The 14,807-nt window shown below is 40.3% G+C and overlaps 1 protein-coding gene across 10 annotated transcripts in view; it reads right to left on the bottom strand.

Moving 5' to 3' along the window:
• The window catches only part of PHACTR2 (phosphatase and actin regulator 2), a 247,941-nt gene that overhangs the window by 7,263 nt on the left and 225,871 nt on the right, over positions 1-14,807 (bottom strand). For all 10 annotated transcript variants that reach the window (XR_011502442.1, XM_044768845.2, XM_044768846.2 and 7 more), the window contains one exon: positions 9,321-9,397. Coding sequence is in view for 9 of the 10 variants with exons in the window: in XM_044768845.2 (XP_044624780.2) it covers positions 9,321-9,397 (77 nt within the window). In the remaining variant the exon portion in view is untranslated. The remainder of the gene's footprint in view (positions 1-9,320; positions 9,398-14,807) is intronic.

Raw genomic sequence — 14,807 nt, 5'->3', positions numbered from 1 at the left:
ACCTTTTAAAATATTTTTAGTCTAGAAACCTCAGATTTGCAGCTCATTTTCTCCTTCACCCTCCATATCCCAAGCAGTCACCAAGCCCTGCCTCGACTGCCTGTCTTTGAATTTGTCAAAGCCCTCATCACCTTTTGCTGACACTACTTTAACAGCATACTGGCCAGTAGTCAGTTTCATATCCCCCCAGTGAGTTCTGGAACATTCCTTGGGTTTCTGTAGCCCTGTGCTTTTGAACCTTCTGTACCTTAATAACTGCAATCCCCTTCCTTTATTTTCCACCTATGTTTTCATACTCAAGATCAAGGTCAAGAACCATCTTCTCCATTGAGCCTTATCTGATCTACCTGTCAGCCTACTTCTGTGATTCTACATTTACGGAACTCAATTTGGCATTTCATCTGTCTTGTATAATCTAATGTTCAGCTGCCCTAGAAAACCAGTCTCCTCATTAGTTTCCCTGTCCCAGGTTCATAGATTTGGCGATCAAATCTATTACTCCACACTGTCACTAGCATTATCATCATAAAATATAGATCCAATGATTCCAGTTCTTTGTTATTAACATTGTATTGTTCTCCATTCCCTGCAAAATAAAATTTAAATTTCTTAGAGTGGTGATTGAGACCTTTCAGGATGTGGGCCAACCCATGTTTCAAGCTGTATCTCCATCACTACTAAATGCTCTAAGTTCCCATCATTTGTCCCAAAATGCTCTCCACTTTTGTGCTCATGTTCTTTCCTTTGTCCTTGTCTTCTTTCCATCTCCACTTCCTATAACCTCATTCTGTGAGTTCCCCAAACTCCCTTTTCTCCACCTCTCAAGGAAGCATTAATTCCCTTCTCCTCCGTGTTCACATAACATTTGGTTTACACCAATTATTTGTCACAGGATATAATCTTTGTATAGGCGGCCTCTGCTCTTAGATCGTGAGACACTGAGGAAAGACTGTGCTTCGCACTTTTATATACTCATAGAATGCACTATCTGTAACATGGTACTAGTTGACAAATGTTGCTGTGTGGAATCAAAGCATGAAAAAATGGAAAATTAAAGACATAAGAACAGATGAAGCAAGACTGGCCATAAGCTGATAACTGGAGAAGCTGTGTGATGGATGCATGGGGCCTGTTACACTCCTTCTGCATGTGTGATTTTCCAAAAGTCAAAATAAAAATAAGATATACCAAGCTTTCCAGAATATTGTGACATGTGTCACAGGAGCATGTATCCACTCTGAGTTCAATTCTTAACTCTACCCCTGACCATAACCTTGGGCAGGTGTGTGACCTCCCAGGCTCTACATTTGTTAAATGGAGGCAATATGGCCATTCCAGTCGCCTGGGCCTTCTTTCTGCCCTCTGCACAATTCTTTCCCACCTCAGGCCCTTTGCACTAGCTCTTCCCTCTACATTAACTGACCCTCTTTGGGAGTGGAATGTTTTCCTCTCTCCCAACAGCATATGGATAGCTTCCTCTTTTCATTTAAATCACAGAATAAGTTTTACTTCCTCAAGAGACCCCTGCTTCCTGGCCATCCTATCTGTACTCACCCTTGTCCCTCTCATTGCATCCTGGTACACTTTCCTTATAGCACTTGGCACATCTGAAATGATCGTGTTTATTTGTTTACTTGCTAATGGTTTGTCTCCCTCGTTAGAACATAACCATGTGACAATGAGGACCTTATCTATCACATTCTAAATTCCCAAGGTCCAGAACAGAGTCTGGTTGCCCTAGGTGTTAATAAATACTTGTTGAATGCACAAACATCTGAACATACACAGGGGCACTTAGAAAGCTATCTGATAATTCTTTCTATACATAATTCTATCTAACTGAAGAGCCCAAACATGAGACCCCTAAAATTAATTACAATTAAATGTATTCTAATCTATGATAACCCATCTGATAGGACATTCCATCAAGCTTCCTAGGAAGAATCAACCATAATCTGAAGAAGAGTATGAAAAGTCTGTAAAAATATTTCAAAAGAGTAATTGAAAACCTCTTAAATCAAATGTTTCCTATAAAATGTGAAAGAAAGAGAGGCATTTAATACTCATTTCATACTCAAAGCAATCTTATGAGGTAGGTACTCCTGTATCCCTTTTGTACAGATGTGGAAACTGAGGCACAGGGATGCTAAGTCATGGACCTAAGGCAGAGAGCTGGTTGGGGGGAGACTCCAGGCTCCAGACTCTGTGTTCCTAACCTACACTAGACTATGAGACAAAAATATGCCTTCATTCATACTTTCCTTCAGAGGGTTTTTTGGTACCCTCTGGGTAGAACGGCATGCAAAAGGTGATCAGGTGGATTTCTACATCTGTCAGTTAGTTTTGATCAGTTTTGACCAGAGAAAGGTCTTGTTCCACATCCCCCAGCTACACTTTTATGGCTAGAGTTGTCTCAAAAACACCTGCCTTTTTCCACAAAGGGAACTGGATGAGAACAGGCTCAGCACAAACGTTTTGCAATTACCAGCAAACCAAGTCCAGTGATGTTCTTGGGGTTGAAACGAGCAGCACTGCCTCTCTCTGGGTAGGACACATGACAACTATCCACACCACATGGGGGACCCTGGGGACCCTGACAATACAGACTAATAGATTGTACCTGCAGGATCTTCACACCGTGCGCTACCAAAGGTCCCTCTTTGTTAGGTTCATCTTCTCTAGGAATTAAATACAAACTCATCTAATTTAGCAATATTTTAGGCCTCTCCAAATTTGCTGGACTTCACGCACCAAACATTCCATAATGTCCTACTCTTCATTTGATCCTGGAATCAAAGGACAAGCGTGAGGGAACCTGACGGGAGAGCCTTTCTCTTCCCTTTAGTAATGTCTGTGGGATGAAGAAGGTAAATTAAGAATTGGGCTGGGCAAGAAAGTGGGTAGTCAGTGGACCAGGAGCGATTTAGAACCTTCTAAAGCCCAGCATCTTCCTGGAAAGTGTCATGCTTTTAATTTCCAAAAATTAGTGGGACACTGTAAGATTTTTTCCCCTGCAGACACTATTTGCTCATGGATCCCATTAGAGAGTGACTTCCACCGACTGCATTGCTTTGCAAGGTCAGGTCATCAGCACAGCTTCAAAGGCCAGCTCAGAGAAGAAGATGAGCAACCAACATTGTGGATGTAATAACACGCTGACAAAGCCCGGGGTCAGATACACAACCTCTTCGCATGGACTGCCCAGATCTGGCAAAAAAAAACCCCATATATTTTCTTGCACTATCCAGTTAGAAAAGGACATTTATATCCTGTTTAAATTAGGCATCTTCAAATTCAGCTCTAAAATTTTATGGTTAGAGTTACTGAAAATGCAAATTGTTCTTAGGTTCGTTAGTGCTCAGCAGTTTGCATTCATTTTGAACTGTAAGAGGTTCAGCTTCATCCCCTGAGAAGCCTGACTATCTGACAGAATGACAGTTTGGCTTTAGGCTTCGAGCTGATGGAGCAATAAATAGATTTACTGCACCCTAAGGATACTCAAGCTTTCCGTCCACCCTTTTCTCAGAACTTCGCTGAGACTCAAATTTGAAGTTGTCTATATTTTCTTCTTCTTGTTAAAACTACAATAACTTTTTTCTTATTTTCATACTGTTGAGAGGGAGTGCATAGGGGAAAAAGCTATTTTTAAGTCATGGAATTCAGGTAAAGATCATTCTTTTCCATAAAGATGGTTCCTCTACAAATTAACATATAAAAATTTACTCACTTTCCTGTAAATTCGTTCAGATGAGATAAAACATAAAATGATGCACAAATGTGAAATATTATTTCCTATACTTCCCTATTTGATATATACAGAAATCCTGAAACAGTGATTTACTTTATCTGGAAATCCACAGAGGAGAGTAATACCTCAAGACGGTAGAAAATGAGATAATTGCTTTAAATACACACACACATAGTTTTTCAACACAACCACATTAAGAAAATTGAAAAGTAGAGGAAAAAAAAAACTATAGCCACACTCTATAACAAAGCATTACGAGTTTTTGATGTCATTTCCTAATCTTTTTTTCTATGCATATGAATTTTAAATAAAACACACCACTGCTAAAGATAGCTTTAGTCAGTATCCTGCTTTTTCCACTTAACATCATGCCAATGATCTCTTGAGGCCCATTTTGAGTGTCAATTCAATCATTCTTTGTTTAACATAATAAGCCAATAATTTATAAGCTAATAAAATATGAAAGTACTACTTCACGCATGCTAAAAAGTGTTCCTACTTACAAAATTCAAAGCTTATTGTTTTAAAGTAATATTCTCTCTTGATTATAAATCTGATATGTACTGACACAAAAAATTTTTTGGAAAACAGAAGAAGATTACAATTACCCATAATTTTACCACTCAGCTGTAACCATTTTAAAGTTTACTTTTTAAGTAAAATTTGACCCTTCACACAATTTGTCTCTATAATTAAGAGGATTATTTTGTAGAAATTCCATTTACTATGGAAAGGAAAGTGGCTTTTCTTGGCCATGGTGATCTCTTTCCAAAAGCAATGATCCTGTTGAATAATACACTGCCATTCAAATGGCCTTTTGGCCTTTAAAGAGTGGGCTGGGTGCGTAGCTGCTGGGAGGAGAGAAGGCAGCATGTGGCCAGACAAGCAGCAAGTGTCTAAAGGAACTGAGGTTAGAAGTCGGTCCCTCTCAGGCCACAGGATGAATTCCCCGTGGGACGCTTTGGCCTCACCCTTGTCACATGGCCCAGGAAAGTATTCCAATTCCAGAGGGCTATCTGGAAAATACTGGAGAAACTGGGGGAAGTAGACGAGAGGGTGGACGACCACAGTTCTCCACGACTACAGACCAAACATGCCACAATGCATCCCGTGATGGAGGGCTCAGAGGCATCTTCTCGGTACACCCAGAGCAAAGTGTCACCATTAATATGATTAAAGAAAAGCCATCAGGATGGAATTTTCATTTACAGAAAGAGGACTTGGGGGATGAATCCTTTGCCTTTTTCTTTTAAATGTGTGTTTTTGACCAGGCAATAAATTCTCATGTTTCAAAAATTCAAAAGATTCAAAAGAGTGAGTAGTGAAAAGCTCCCCACAATGCCTGCCCCTAGCCCCCCAATTCCCCACCCCCCAGAGGCAACCAATGTTGTCAGCTTTTTGTGGCTCTCTGCAGATACAGAAGCAAAGGAAGCTATATATGGGAATGGATCCTTCCAGTGTTGCCTGATCCATCACTGTGTGACAGATGATCTCTGGATAAAAAGGTGCCTGGGCAGAGGGAGCAGGGCTGTCTCAACTCTATTGCTAACGAGCCCAAATCCTTAGGGAGTTAACAGATCTAGGTGTCGAAGGGAAGGCTTTCCTGACATAAGGGGATAATGTCTGGCGCTAAGAAGCAGAGCTGATAAGTGAGCTGCTGTACGTCCAGGCTGCATAACGATTCACAGCGTGTTGATTTTCTCCAGGGTGGCTGGTGCCAAGGGCACTGCTATCTTCTACACGAGCAATTTTCTAAATGTGCAACCTTACTGTATTATTGTATTAATTTGCTTAGCCTCAGCAGTGTTTACCAAGCTTTTTTCCTCTTAAAAGAAACATTGAAAACAATCTGAAAATCATAAGCATGATTTTTATAAGTCTCAGAGCCAAAAAATTTCTCTCCTGGGATCAACTCCAATGATGTCATACAAATTAATGGAAAAAGAGCAGCAGACATCTGCTTTCCCACTAAGTTTTAAAGAATACCTAAGCAAGGGAGATTTATCTGACTGATATGAATATTTCATTTTTCCTTATCTGGAAAGACATTTTAAAGAGTGTTAGTCAATATTTTTCGGAAAACTTTTAAAGCTTATCCTTGATATCAGGTGTTACCCAAAAAAAAAAAAAAGCCTATAATTTTCTCTTGAAATGCAGCTGATCCCTATTTGCATCTATTGATATTTACTTAAACAATGAAGATAAGAATAGACTATTTTATGAACTACAACAAGCATACTCTAAATTTATGCAGATAGGAAAATACAGCAAAATAGCCAACGGAATTCTGAAGTTGAAAAAATTTCTATCAGATAAGAAAACATTCTACAAATCTGTTCTAATTAAACAGTGTAATGGGAGAGATCAGCTCATTAGAGCAGAATAAAGAATCCAGAAAGTGACCCATGTGTATCTTAAAAGAAGAATTTCACATGAAAGGGAAATAAATGACATTGGGACAACTGACTATTGATTTAGAACAAAGTAAAGTTTGTTTACTCTCTTCAATCACACACACAAATAAATGCCCAATGGATGAAAGATCTAAGTGTAAAAAAAAGCATATATAAAAATTAAAGATAATAGTTTTATAATCTTGGCTTTCCTCCATAAGACACAAAACAATGAAGTAAAAAGTAACAATACACACAAATTAGAATATGCAAAAATTTAAACAAAAGACTATAAAAAAGGTTAACAACAGATTGAGGGAAAGTATGGTGACACATGTAACAAAGGGCCAACAGTCACAATATCTAATGAGTTTTTGCTAATTCATATGAAAAAGACAAACAACCAAAAGAAAATTGGTCAAAACAAATCAAAGAATAAAAAATAAATGGTCAATAAAGATAGGTAAAGATGCGGAACCTCACAGAAATAAATGAAATAGGAGATTCTTGTTCATTCTTTAGAATATAGACCCCTCACCACCACCACCACCATGCCCCCAGCCCCACCAAACGCTGAGAAGGGTGAGTAGACCAGGCACGCTCATAAACTGTAGGTCACAGGATAGTCTTTCAGAATGAAAAAAATATATATCCAGTTACTAGCAAATCCACTTATGGGACTACTACAGGAATACTGGTGTGTGTGCACAAAGATATATTTATAAAGAAAGTCACGGCAGCACTGTTTTAATAATGAAAAACTGAAAATTCCATAAACATCCATCAATAGAATAACCGTTCAATAACTTATGGTGTATTATCTAGGAAACGCCAGAGACTCATTCAAATAAATGAGATATATACTAATATGGGAAGATTTTCCAGATGCGGTTTTGTGTGTGACTGAGAGGGTGTACATAAAGGTATGTGAGTACCTACATGTATATCATACACATATATACACAGGTTCACAAATGCACAGAAGCGTCTCTCAAAGGATCTACACCAAACTTTCACCAGTGGTCGCCTGTGAGAATGGGAATGAGGTTGGGGAAGGAGTGAAGGGCATTTTCATTTTTACTCAATAGATTTTGGTACTGTTTGAGTGTTTAATCAGAATCTTTGATCTGTATACATAACAAATAGATACATAAAAAAGAGATTACATTACTTCTCCCTGCATCCTGCTGCTTCCTTCCTTGTTCACAGTGTACAACAGAAGAGAACCCCTTTCAGGATAAATATTTACTTTTCATAAAATGAGGACTCCCAGAAAAACACATTTTTAAAATTTGATTATGTTCTATTTTAGTTTATTCTTCATATAATGTTATCAAATGCAAAAGGGGTTATCACCTAACAACAATGTCTAGAAAACTATGCAGAACTAAAGCTATGTGGATGATAAAGACTGGGCTGAGTGCACTCACACCTCTCAGGGGTCAGGATGCAACGACACAAACACACGCCACCTTCCAGTTGCCTGGAGGTCCCAGCCAGCTCGACGTCACCATAAATATCCAGCCACCTTATTATGATCAACTTTACTGGAGAAGTATGACCTCAGGTGTCAGATATTCACATGAAGTTTTCCTGACCCCAGAAGTGGAAGGGAGAAAAGGAGGAGACAAATAGGTCTGGCTCGAGGTGGGCATGTGATGGGTCCAAGAGTAGATTAGAACAGGATAAAGCCTTCAAATACAGGAAAACCCTGTGCCTTCAGGATGTCTGAAAGCCCTACATGCATTTACAAATAAACATGATGAAAACAAAGAAACGAAACAAAGAAAGAAGAGTTATCCTCAGGAGAAAGGGGGACCTTCTTCTGCATACCAGACATTATGATAGGAGCAACAGCTTTGGAGCAAATCAGGTCCCCATGAACTTCAGGGACAGGGTTTGCTATTAAATTATGAGGCTATACCACTGCTTCCTATATCATGTGACCTGCTCCCCAACATGGAAGACTACTACCAATAGGAACCACTGCAGAAACAGTAGCATCATGATGTATGGCTGCCCTACAGAGGCTGTATCTAGCCTAAAGTATCAGCATTTATTTTCTAGAAAGACCTACTGTGGTCATCATCTAATCATATGTCCTCATATGCTTTTTTTTTGCTGGGGAAGACTAGCCCTGAGCTAACATCTGTGCCAATCTTCCTCCATTTTTTATATGTGGGTTGCCGCCACAGCATGGCTGATGAGTGGTGTAGGTCTGTGCCTGGGCTCTGAACCCATGAATCCAGGCTACCCAAGTGGAGAGCACCAAACTTAACCCCTAGGCCACGGGGCCAGCCCCCTGGTATGTTTTTTAACAATTCCATTTTTCAGGATTTGATTGGCATGAACATTTTTAGGAGTATCCCTGTTATATAAAGCAAAGCACATAAACCCATGAGAGAGAAGTGAATGAACACCTGTGAAGCTGGGGGTCAGAACACGTGATCACTCAGGTCCCTTCCAGTGTTAGCAGCCTGTGAAACTGAAGGGCGCTGGGAGCAAAACGGCAGGATTGTAGCAATCTTCTGCAGCACCAGTAAAAACTGGATTCCTATTCTAAGTCATGTCTTCCGAAAATTGAGTTCCTGTCCTAAGTTACGTCTACTGAGAGCTCCAAGCAGACACATATGTGCCCACACTGGCTCTCACCGGCAACTGTTCTGGATGTAAAACATCAACTGAGTCTCTTCAAGAGCAGAATAAATGGTGCTTATTTCTGGCCCAGAAAATAAAACTAAGAAAGAAACCAAAATGTAGCCCTTTACAATGATTCAGACTTCTTTGAAAGAAAAAAAGGCTCAATTTTAGAAATGTTCGGGGGCTGGCCCCGTGGCCGAGCGGTTAAGTTCGCGCGCTCCGCTGCAGGCGGCCCAGTGTTTCGTTGGTTCGAATCCTGGGCGCGGACATGACACTGCTCATCAAACCACGCTGAGGCAGCGTCCCACATGCCACAACTAGAAGGACCCACATCGAAGAATATACAACTATGTACCGGGGGGCTTTGAGGAGAAAAAGGAAAAAATAAAATCTTTAAAAAAAAAAAAAAAGAAATGTTCATTAGATGGTGTCATGTTAAACTATATTTTAAAAAAATGTTAATTGTGGTAAAATATATGTAACTTAAAATTTATCATCTTAATCATTTTTAATATGCTAACTGCATTTTGTCTACCTACCTTGTAAACTGTCGACTCTCTTCATGAACTTCCATTTCTGTGCTTTTAAATTCATTTAGTTCTTTCCTTATCGCCGCCTAAATAAGAAAACACAGATCAACAGAATTGTTACTCAGGCCACATATTTCCTCAGCATATACAGCACCAATGAAGCAGAAATTCTGTTAAGAAACGTCTTGGAGAAAAGGATTCCTAATTTCTATGATAAAGATATGATTGGGTGGTCTAGTGGTTAAGATCATTGCTCTCACCCCTACTTCCCGGGTTCATTTCCTGGTCAGGAAACCACACCACCCATCTGTCGACTGTCATACTGTGGCAGCTGTGTGTTGCTGTGATGCTGAAAGCTGTACCACCAGGATGTCAGATACCAGCAGGGTCACCAAGGTGGACAGGTTTCACCGAAGTTCCCAGACTAAGGCAGGCTAGGAAGAAGGACCTGGCCACCCACTTCTGAAAAAAGTGGCCATGAAAACCCTACGAAGAGCAGCGGGGCATTGTCTGATAGAGTGCTGGAAGAGGAGAGGATGGAGCAGAAAGACCAGGCAGGGTTCCCTCTGCTGTCCACAGGGTCACTAGGAGTCGGAATGGAATTGATGGCACTAACAATGAAAGGTATGATAAATGTAGTATCGTACTCCAGCCAACCTGAAACCAGGATAGATTTCCTTCAAGTGTCTTTGACAAGGTAGAGAAGGAGGGGGCTTTGCTAAACTCCTCCTGGGACCTGATCTATGAGTCACACACAATATCCTCCACCCTGGATGACCACAGGGTCATGACCACAGGTCACCCACGTACAACAACACGACTTTGACTAGCTGCCATAGAGTGCCTGAGAAGGCAGTTGCTATTTATTCTTTAATATTGAAAGTTTAGAGAAATAGAATTAAAAATTGAAGCACAACACTTAAAGCCACTCAAAGAAAAGATCAAGTAGAATGCTATTACTATTACTATTTCAAGAACACTTAATCCATGCCATGTAAATGTTGGGGTTCAAAGAGACACTTATGTCATTCAGGTTGAAAAGCTGAGATACTCATCAAAATGTTAACACAAGTTGTCTATTAACAATAGTGGCTGCAACACGGATGGTTTTTGGTTTCAACTTTGTGCTTATCTTTATTTCCTAACTTGTCTACAAAGAACATTTTCCTCACATAAATAAAAAAATACTAATGAAAACATCCCCATAACCTCTGTGAAAAACGAATGCTTCAGCTGAGCACAGAATGACATTACAAAAAACAGAGAATAACTTCACCAAGAGATAAGAAAATCTACTTAGTGGTTGGAAAATGACGAATTTTAGAAGAGAAAGAAGAAAACCCTGAGGCCTCCCTGGCTTTCTTCCATCACTTGCTGTTACTCTGCAATATACAAGCATTTCCCCCTCCACCTCTTACAATGTTGTATTTAACTCTTGTTGTCACAGATGGTCTCTCTTGTCAAACACACTCCTCAGCCCCTGTAGTTTCTACGTGGAGAACTGGGAATTGTGGCTGGGATCTGTGGCAATGATTCTTGCTACTGATTTTTGGAAGAGATGAAGCAAGCAGAGAGAGAGTGTGGGCGCAAGTCCCCTGTGAGAAGACTACACAGCTCGTCTCACAAGTGAGACCAACGAGGACACTTTGTTTTACTCACTGTAAAAAGTGATACCCAGAACTGGGAATTGAAATAGTGAAGGTGCTCTATACTAACCGCCAATGAACATCTATCAAGAAAGTCTTCCTTGAAAGGAGATATTTTAATACGGATAGTGGCAGAGAATCCCGTCTCCACGTTCATTTTAAATCTCTCCTCTAAAGCTAAGGTTGCAGCAGAGGAAGTGGAAAGTAGTACACCAGAGTCAGAACTCATGCATTCTAGTCTCACCTATGCCTTCTATGGCAGGGTGACCCTCAGCAAGTTACTTTGCTCCAAAACCTGTTTTCCCATCTGGAAAATGGGGATGAGAATTCCTCACAATATTATGAGAATCAATTAAGAACATATTTAAAAGTGCTTCATACACTGTAAGTATTCAATGAAACATCATTGTGAGGCTTTCGAAAAATGAATTAAATTTTAGTTTGTGATTGTAACAATTCTTTCATTGTTATTTATAGACAGTCTACTATGTGCAAGAAGATAATGTCACTGAAGGAGACTCAGAGACTAACAAGGCAAGGTCCTTATTCTCAATAGTAGCTTGGCTACCAATCTAAGAGTCTGGCAAAAATCAAAGCATTCTTTGAGAATCAACTGGGATATGAAACGGACAAAAAAAGAGTACCATACAGTTTATTTTTAAATGTAAATTGTGTACTACACACCCTTTATATTAGTAACATTTACAATTCACTTATGACTATATGCATACATTTTCTCTGAAAGAGCCAGTTCAGTATTTACAGGCACATCCCACATGTGCATCTGCAATGTGACTTTGCCGTTCCCTCATCAAGAGGTGGAGTGTCTCTCCAGCCTTGAATCTGGGTGAGTCCTGTAACTGCTTTGAACAGAACCCAGCAGACGCGAGGCTGAGCCAGTCCAGGATGTAGCCCTTAACTGGCCTGGCATCTTTTGTGTCCTTCTTCCTGTAAGTCAGCTGCCATGTAAAAAACATGACTACTCTTAGGAAACCACACTGTTAGCAACCCAAGGTACAAGGAGAGGTCCTGGAGGATGAGATGCCAAGACAGAGGGATAGAGACGCCAAGGAGCAATAAGGCAGATGTGTTAGTGAAGAAGCCGTGTTGGAAGCGGTGAGCAGAATAAGATGGTTGTTTTAAGTCACTAAGTTTTGGGGGGGGGTTGTTACAAAGTAGTTGATAACCCAAATGCTATTCCAAGACTTTCCTCTTACAGATGATAAAATGGAGGCCAAGAGAGGTTGAGCGACTTGCTAGATATCAAATGGGCATTAAGGTACAAAGATGGGGCTCAGATGTAGGCCTTCTTATTTCAAGTCCCACACGCTTTCCAATAAAATGAGCTGCGGGGCCAAAGTCATCTAGATAACTGCCTCAGATCTCCATGTTGTGTGTACTAGTTTGTAACTAGAAATGATGAGTCAGTTATAGGCAATGAACGTGATGTGAAATTACAGGGACTGGTGGTTTGAAATATATATCAGTAGGATGTGACTACAGGCAATTAAAGAAATGGAATACTCATTTAAAAAACTCACTGAGGATTGACCACAGTTTTATTCCAAGAGTTACTTCCTCTTACTATTTAGACAGAAGGTTTCCTGAGAGGGTTATGAGAGGGAAAAAAGTAATTAAAGACTCTTTATGGTAGGGAAAGACATGTACAATAATCTTAACTCCCCTCTATGCAAATGAGACCAGAGTTTAGGCCTAATAACTCTTCACATAAGTGTAAATGGGTCTGATTTTGCTGAGAGATATGGGATAGAAAGAGGTAGGCTGATGTAGGGGGATTTGGAGCCCGAAAGGTGCTGAGTGGGATCAACAATGGGAAATCACTGAGCTGAAACTAGGCATTTCTAAGATTGAAACAAAACAAGCCCCCAGGAGATTCCACTGAGACCAAGTACGTAACACAGTCATGCATCGCTTAATCACAGGGATATGTTCTGAGAAATGTGTTGTTAGGTGATTTTGTCATTGTGCAAACATCATACGGTGTATTTACACAAATCTAGATGGCAGAGCCTACTAGACACCTAGGCTATATGGCAGTAATCTAATGGGACCACCATCGTATATGCAGTCCATCACTGACCAAAACGTCGTTATGCATTTTGGTCATAAAGACCAAAAATGACTGAAACTAAGTTTAAAATTGACTAATTATAACTAGCGATGGAAAGTCTGCTTAATCACTCCCAGTCAGTTCACGGGTCAGCTTGGCCAGAAGCAACAGGTGATTTGCTGAACACAGACCCTGTTGCCTTCTCAAATAACATGAGGCCAAGATTAATTAGAACTCCCATTATTTTGATGTCTTTTGCTTATTTCTTTCATAAAAATCTGACATGGAACATAGAGGGGATTTCTTGACTAGTCATCAGCTCAATGCCATGGGTAGGTAAGTGTGCTCTCCTCTGCTGCCCGGGCACCCATCGACGGAGCAAAGGATATCTGTGTACAGAATTAAAATTTCAGCCTTTCCCAGGACCTGTCTAGACAGAGCATTCCTGGGGGGATACCATGTTCAATTCATCTTTGTGTCCGCGGTCTAGGACAATACTTAATATATTGTAAAGCTTTTTTTTTTTTTCTGCTTTATCTCCCCAAATCCCCCCGTTACATAGTTGTATGTCTCAGTTGCAGGTCCTTCTAGTTGTGGCATATGAGATGCCGCCTCAACGTGGCCTGACGAGCGGTGCCATCTCCGCGCCCAGGATCCGAACCCTGGGCCACTGCAGCGGAGCGCGCAAACTTAACCACTCGGCCACGGGGCCAGCCCCTATTGTAAAGGTTTTAATAAATGATTACTGATTAACTTGTCGGACAAATCCATGTATCTTCTGAAAAATTCTGGATTCTCTTTCACTCGACAATTTTAAACTAGATTGTAAACTGAGGCTTCAATGAATGGTGAAAATGTCACCAGCGGGGACAAATCTTGGATTATCAAGCCTGACCATGAATGTACCACTGCCAAGAGCTACTATTTATTGATGAGCTGGAACTCTATAAATATTCTACCTAATTCTCAAGACAGATATAACTGGCTCTACTATACTAGCGAAGAAACCTAAGTTAAATGACTTGGCCAACGTCAAACATCTACCAAGTGGCCAAGTCAGGAATCAAAACCGTTATGTGCCCACCTCTTCAAAGCCTGCCCTCCCTTCTCTACCACGGAGCTTCCGCAGTCTACCCCAGGGACACAGCAACAGCCACCTGAGCCTTGGTCTGCAGGCCACCTTCAGGGCCTTCTCTCTCTACCGCTCATCTTAGGGCTCATTGATCTACTTCAGCACAGATATAGATATAAGCTATCTAGAGCTTACTGTATGCCTTTCTGTTTGTAGTGCTCTACTCAAGCACACACAGTCTAAAATTGAAATTTTTATTTTAGAGGCGAATTAAGCTCAATCAAGTTCACAATTAATAGGGCATTTCTCCCACCACTTCTCTTTCCCAATTTGGGCAGTTTAACAAGACTACCAGATTTATGAGATTCCCCACTGCACCCAGCACAGTGTTTTCGCAGAATGGGCATTGACTGGTTATTGACTGATTGGCTACTGATCTCTTTTCTTTACTTGAAGTTCAAAGATTTTTTAAAATGCAAAGTGGTATCTTAGTGAGGCTAATAAAATTGTACTAAGAAAAGAGAGAGAAGGGATGGCTCCTTTAGGCTGGAAAGAGGTTCAGTGTTTATTTTGAGAGCAGAGGTAGAAATACTTACTTTCAACAGTTTTTTTTTCTTTAAATGGGATACACAGTTCAAAAGTTAACTTTTTTTTTAACACAGTTAAATTACAGATTTTTATACCAATTAACTTATTAAATAAAAGAC

This window comes from Equus asinus, chromosome 1, assembly GCF_041296235.1.
Source record: "Equus asinus isolate D_3611 breed Donkey chromosome 1, EquAss-T2T_v2, whole genome shotgun sequence".
In the NCBI taxonomy this organism is placed as follows: domain Eukaryota; kingdom Metazoa; phylum Chordata; class Mammalia; order Perissodactyla; family Equidae; genus Equus; species Equus asinus.
The sequence above is the reverse complement of the archived record's forward strand: the minus strand, read 5'-3'. Positions and strand labels throughout refer to the sequence as shown.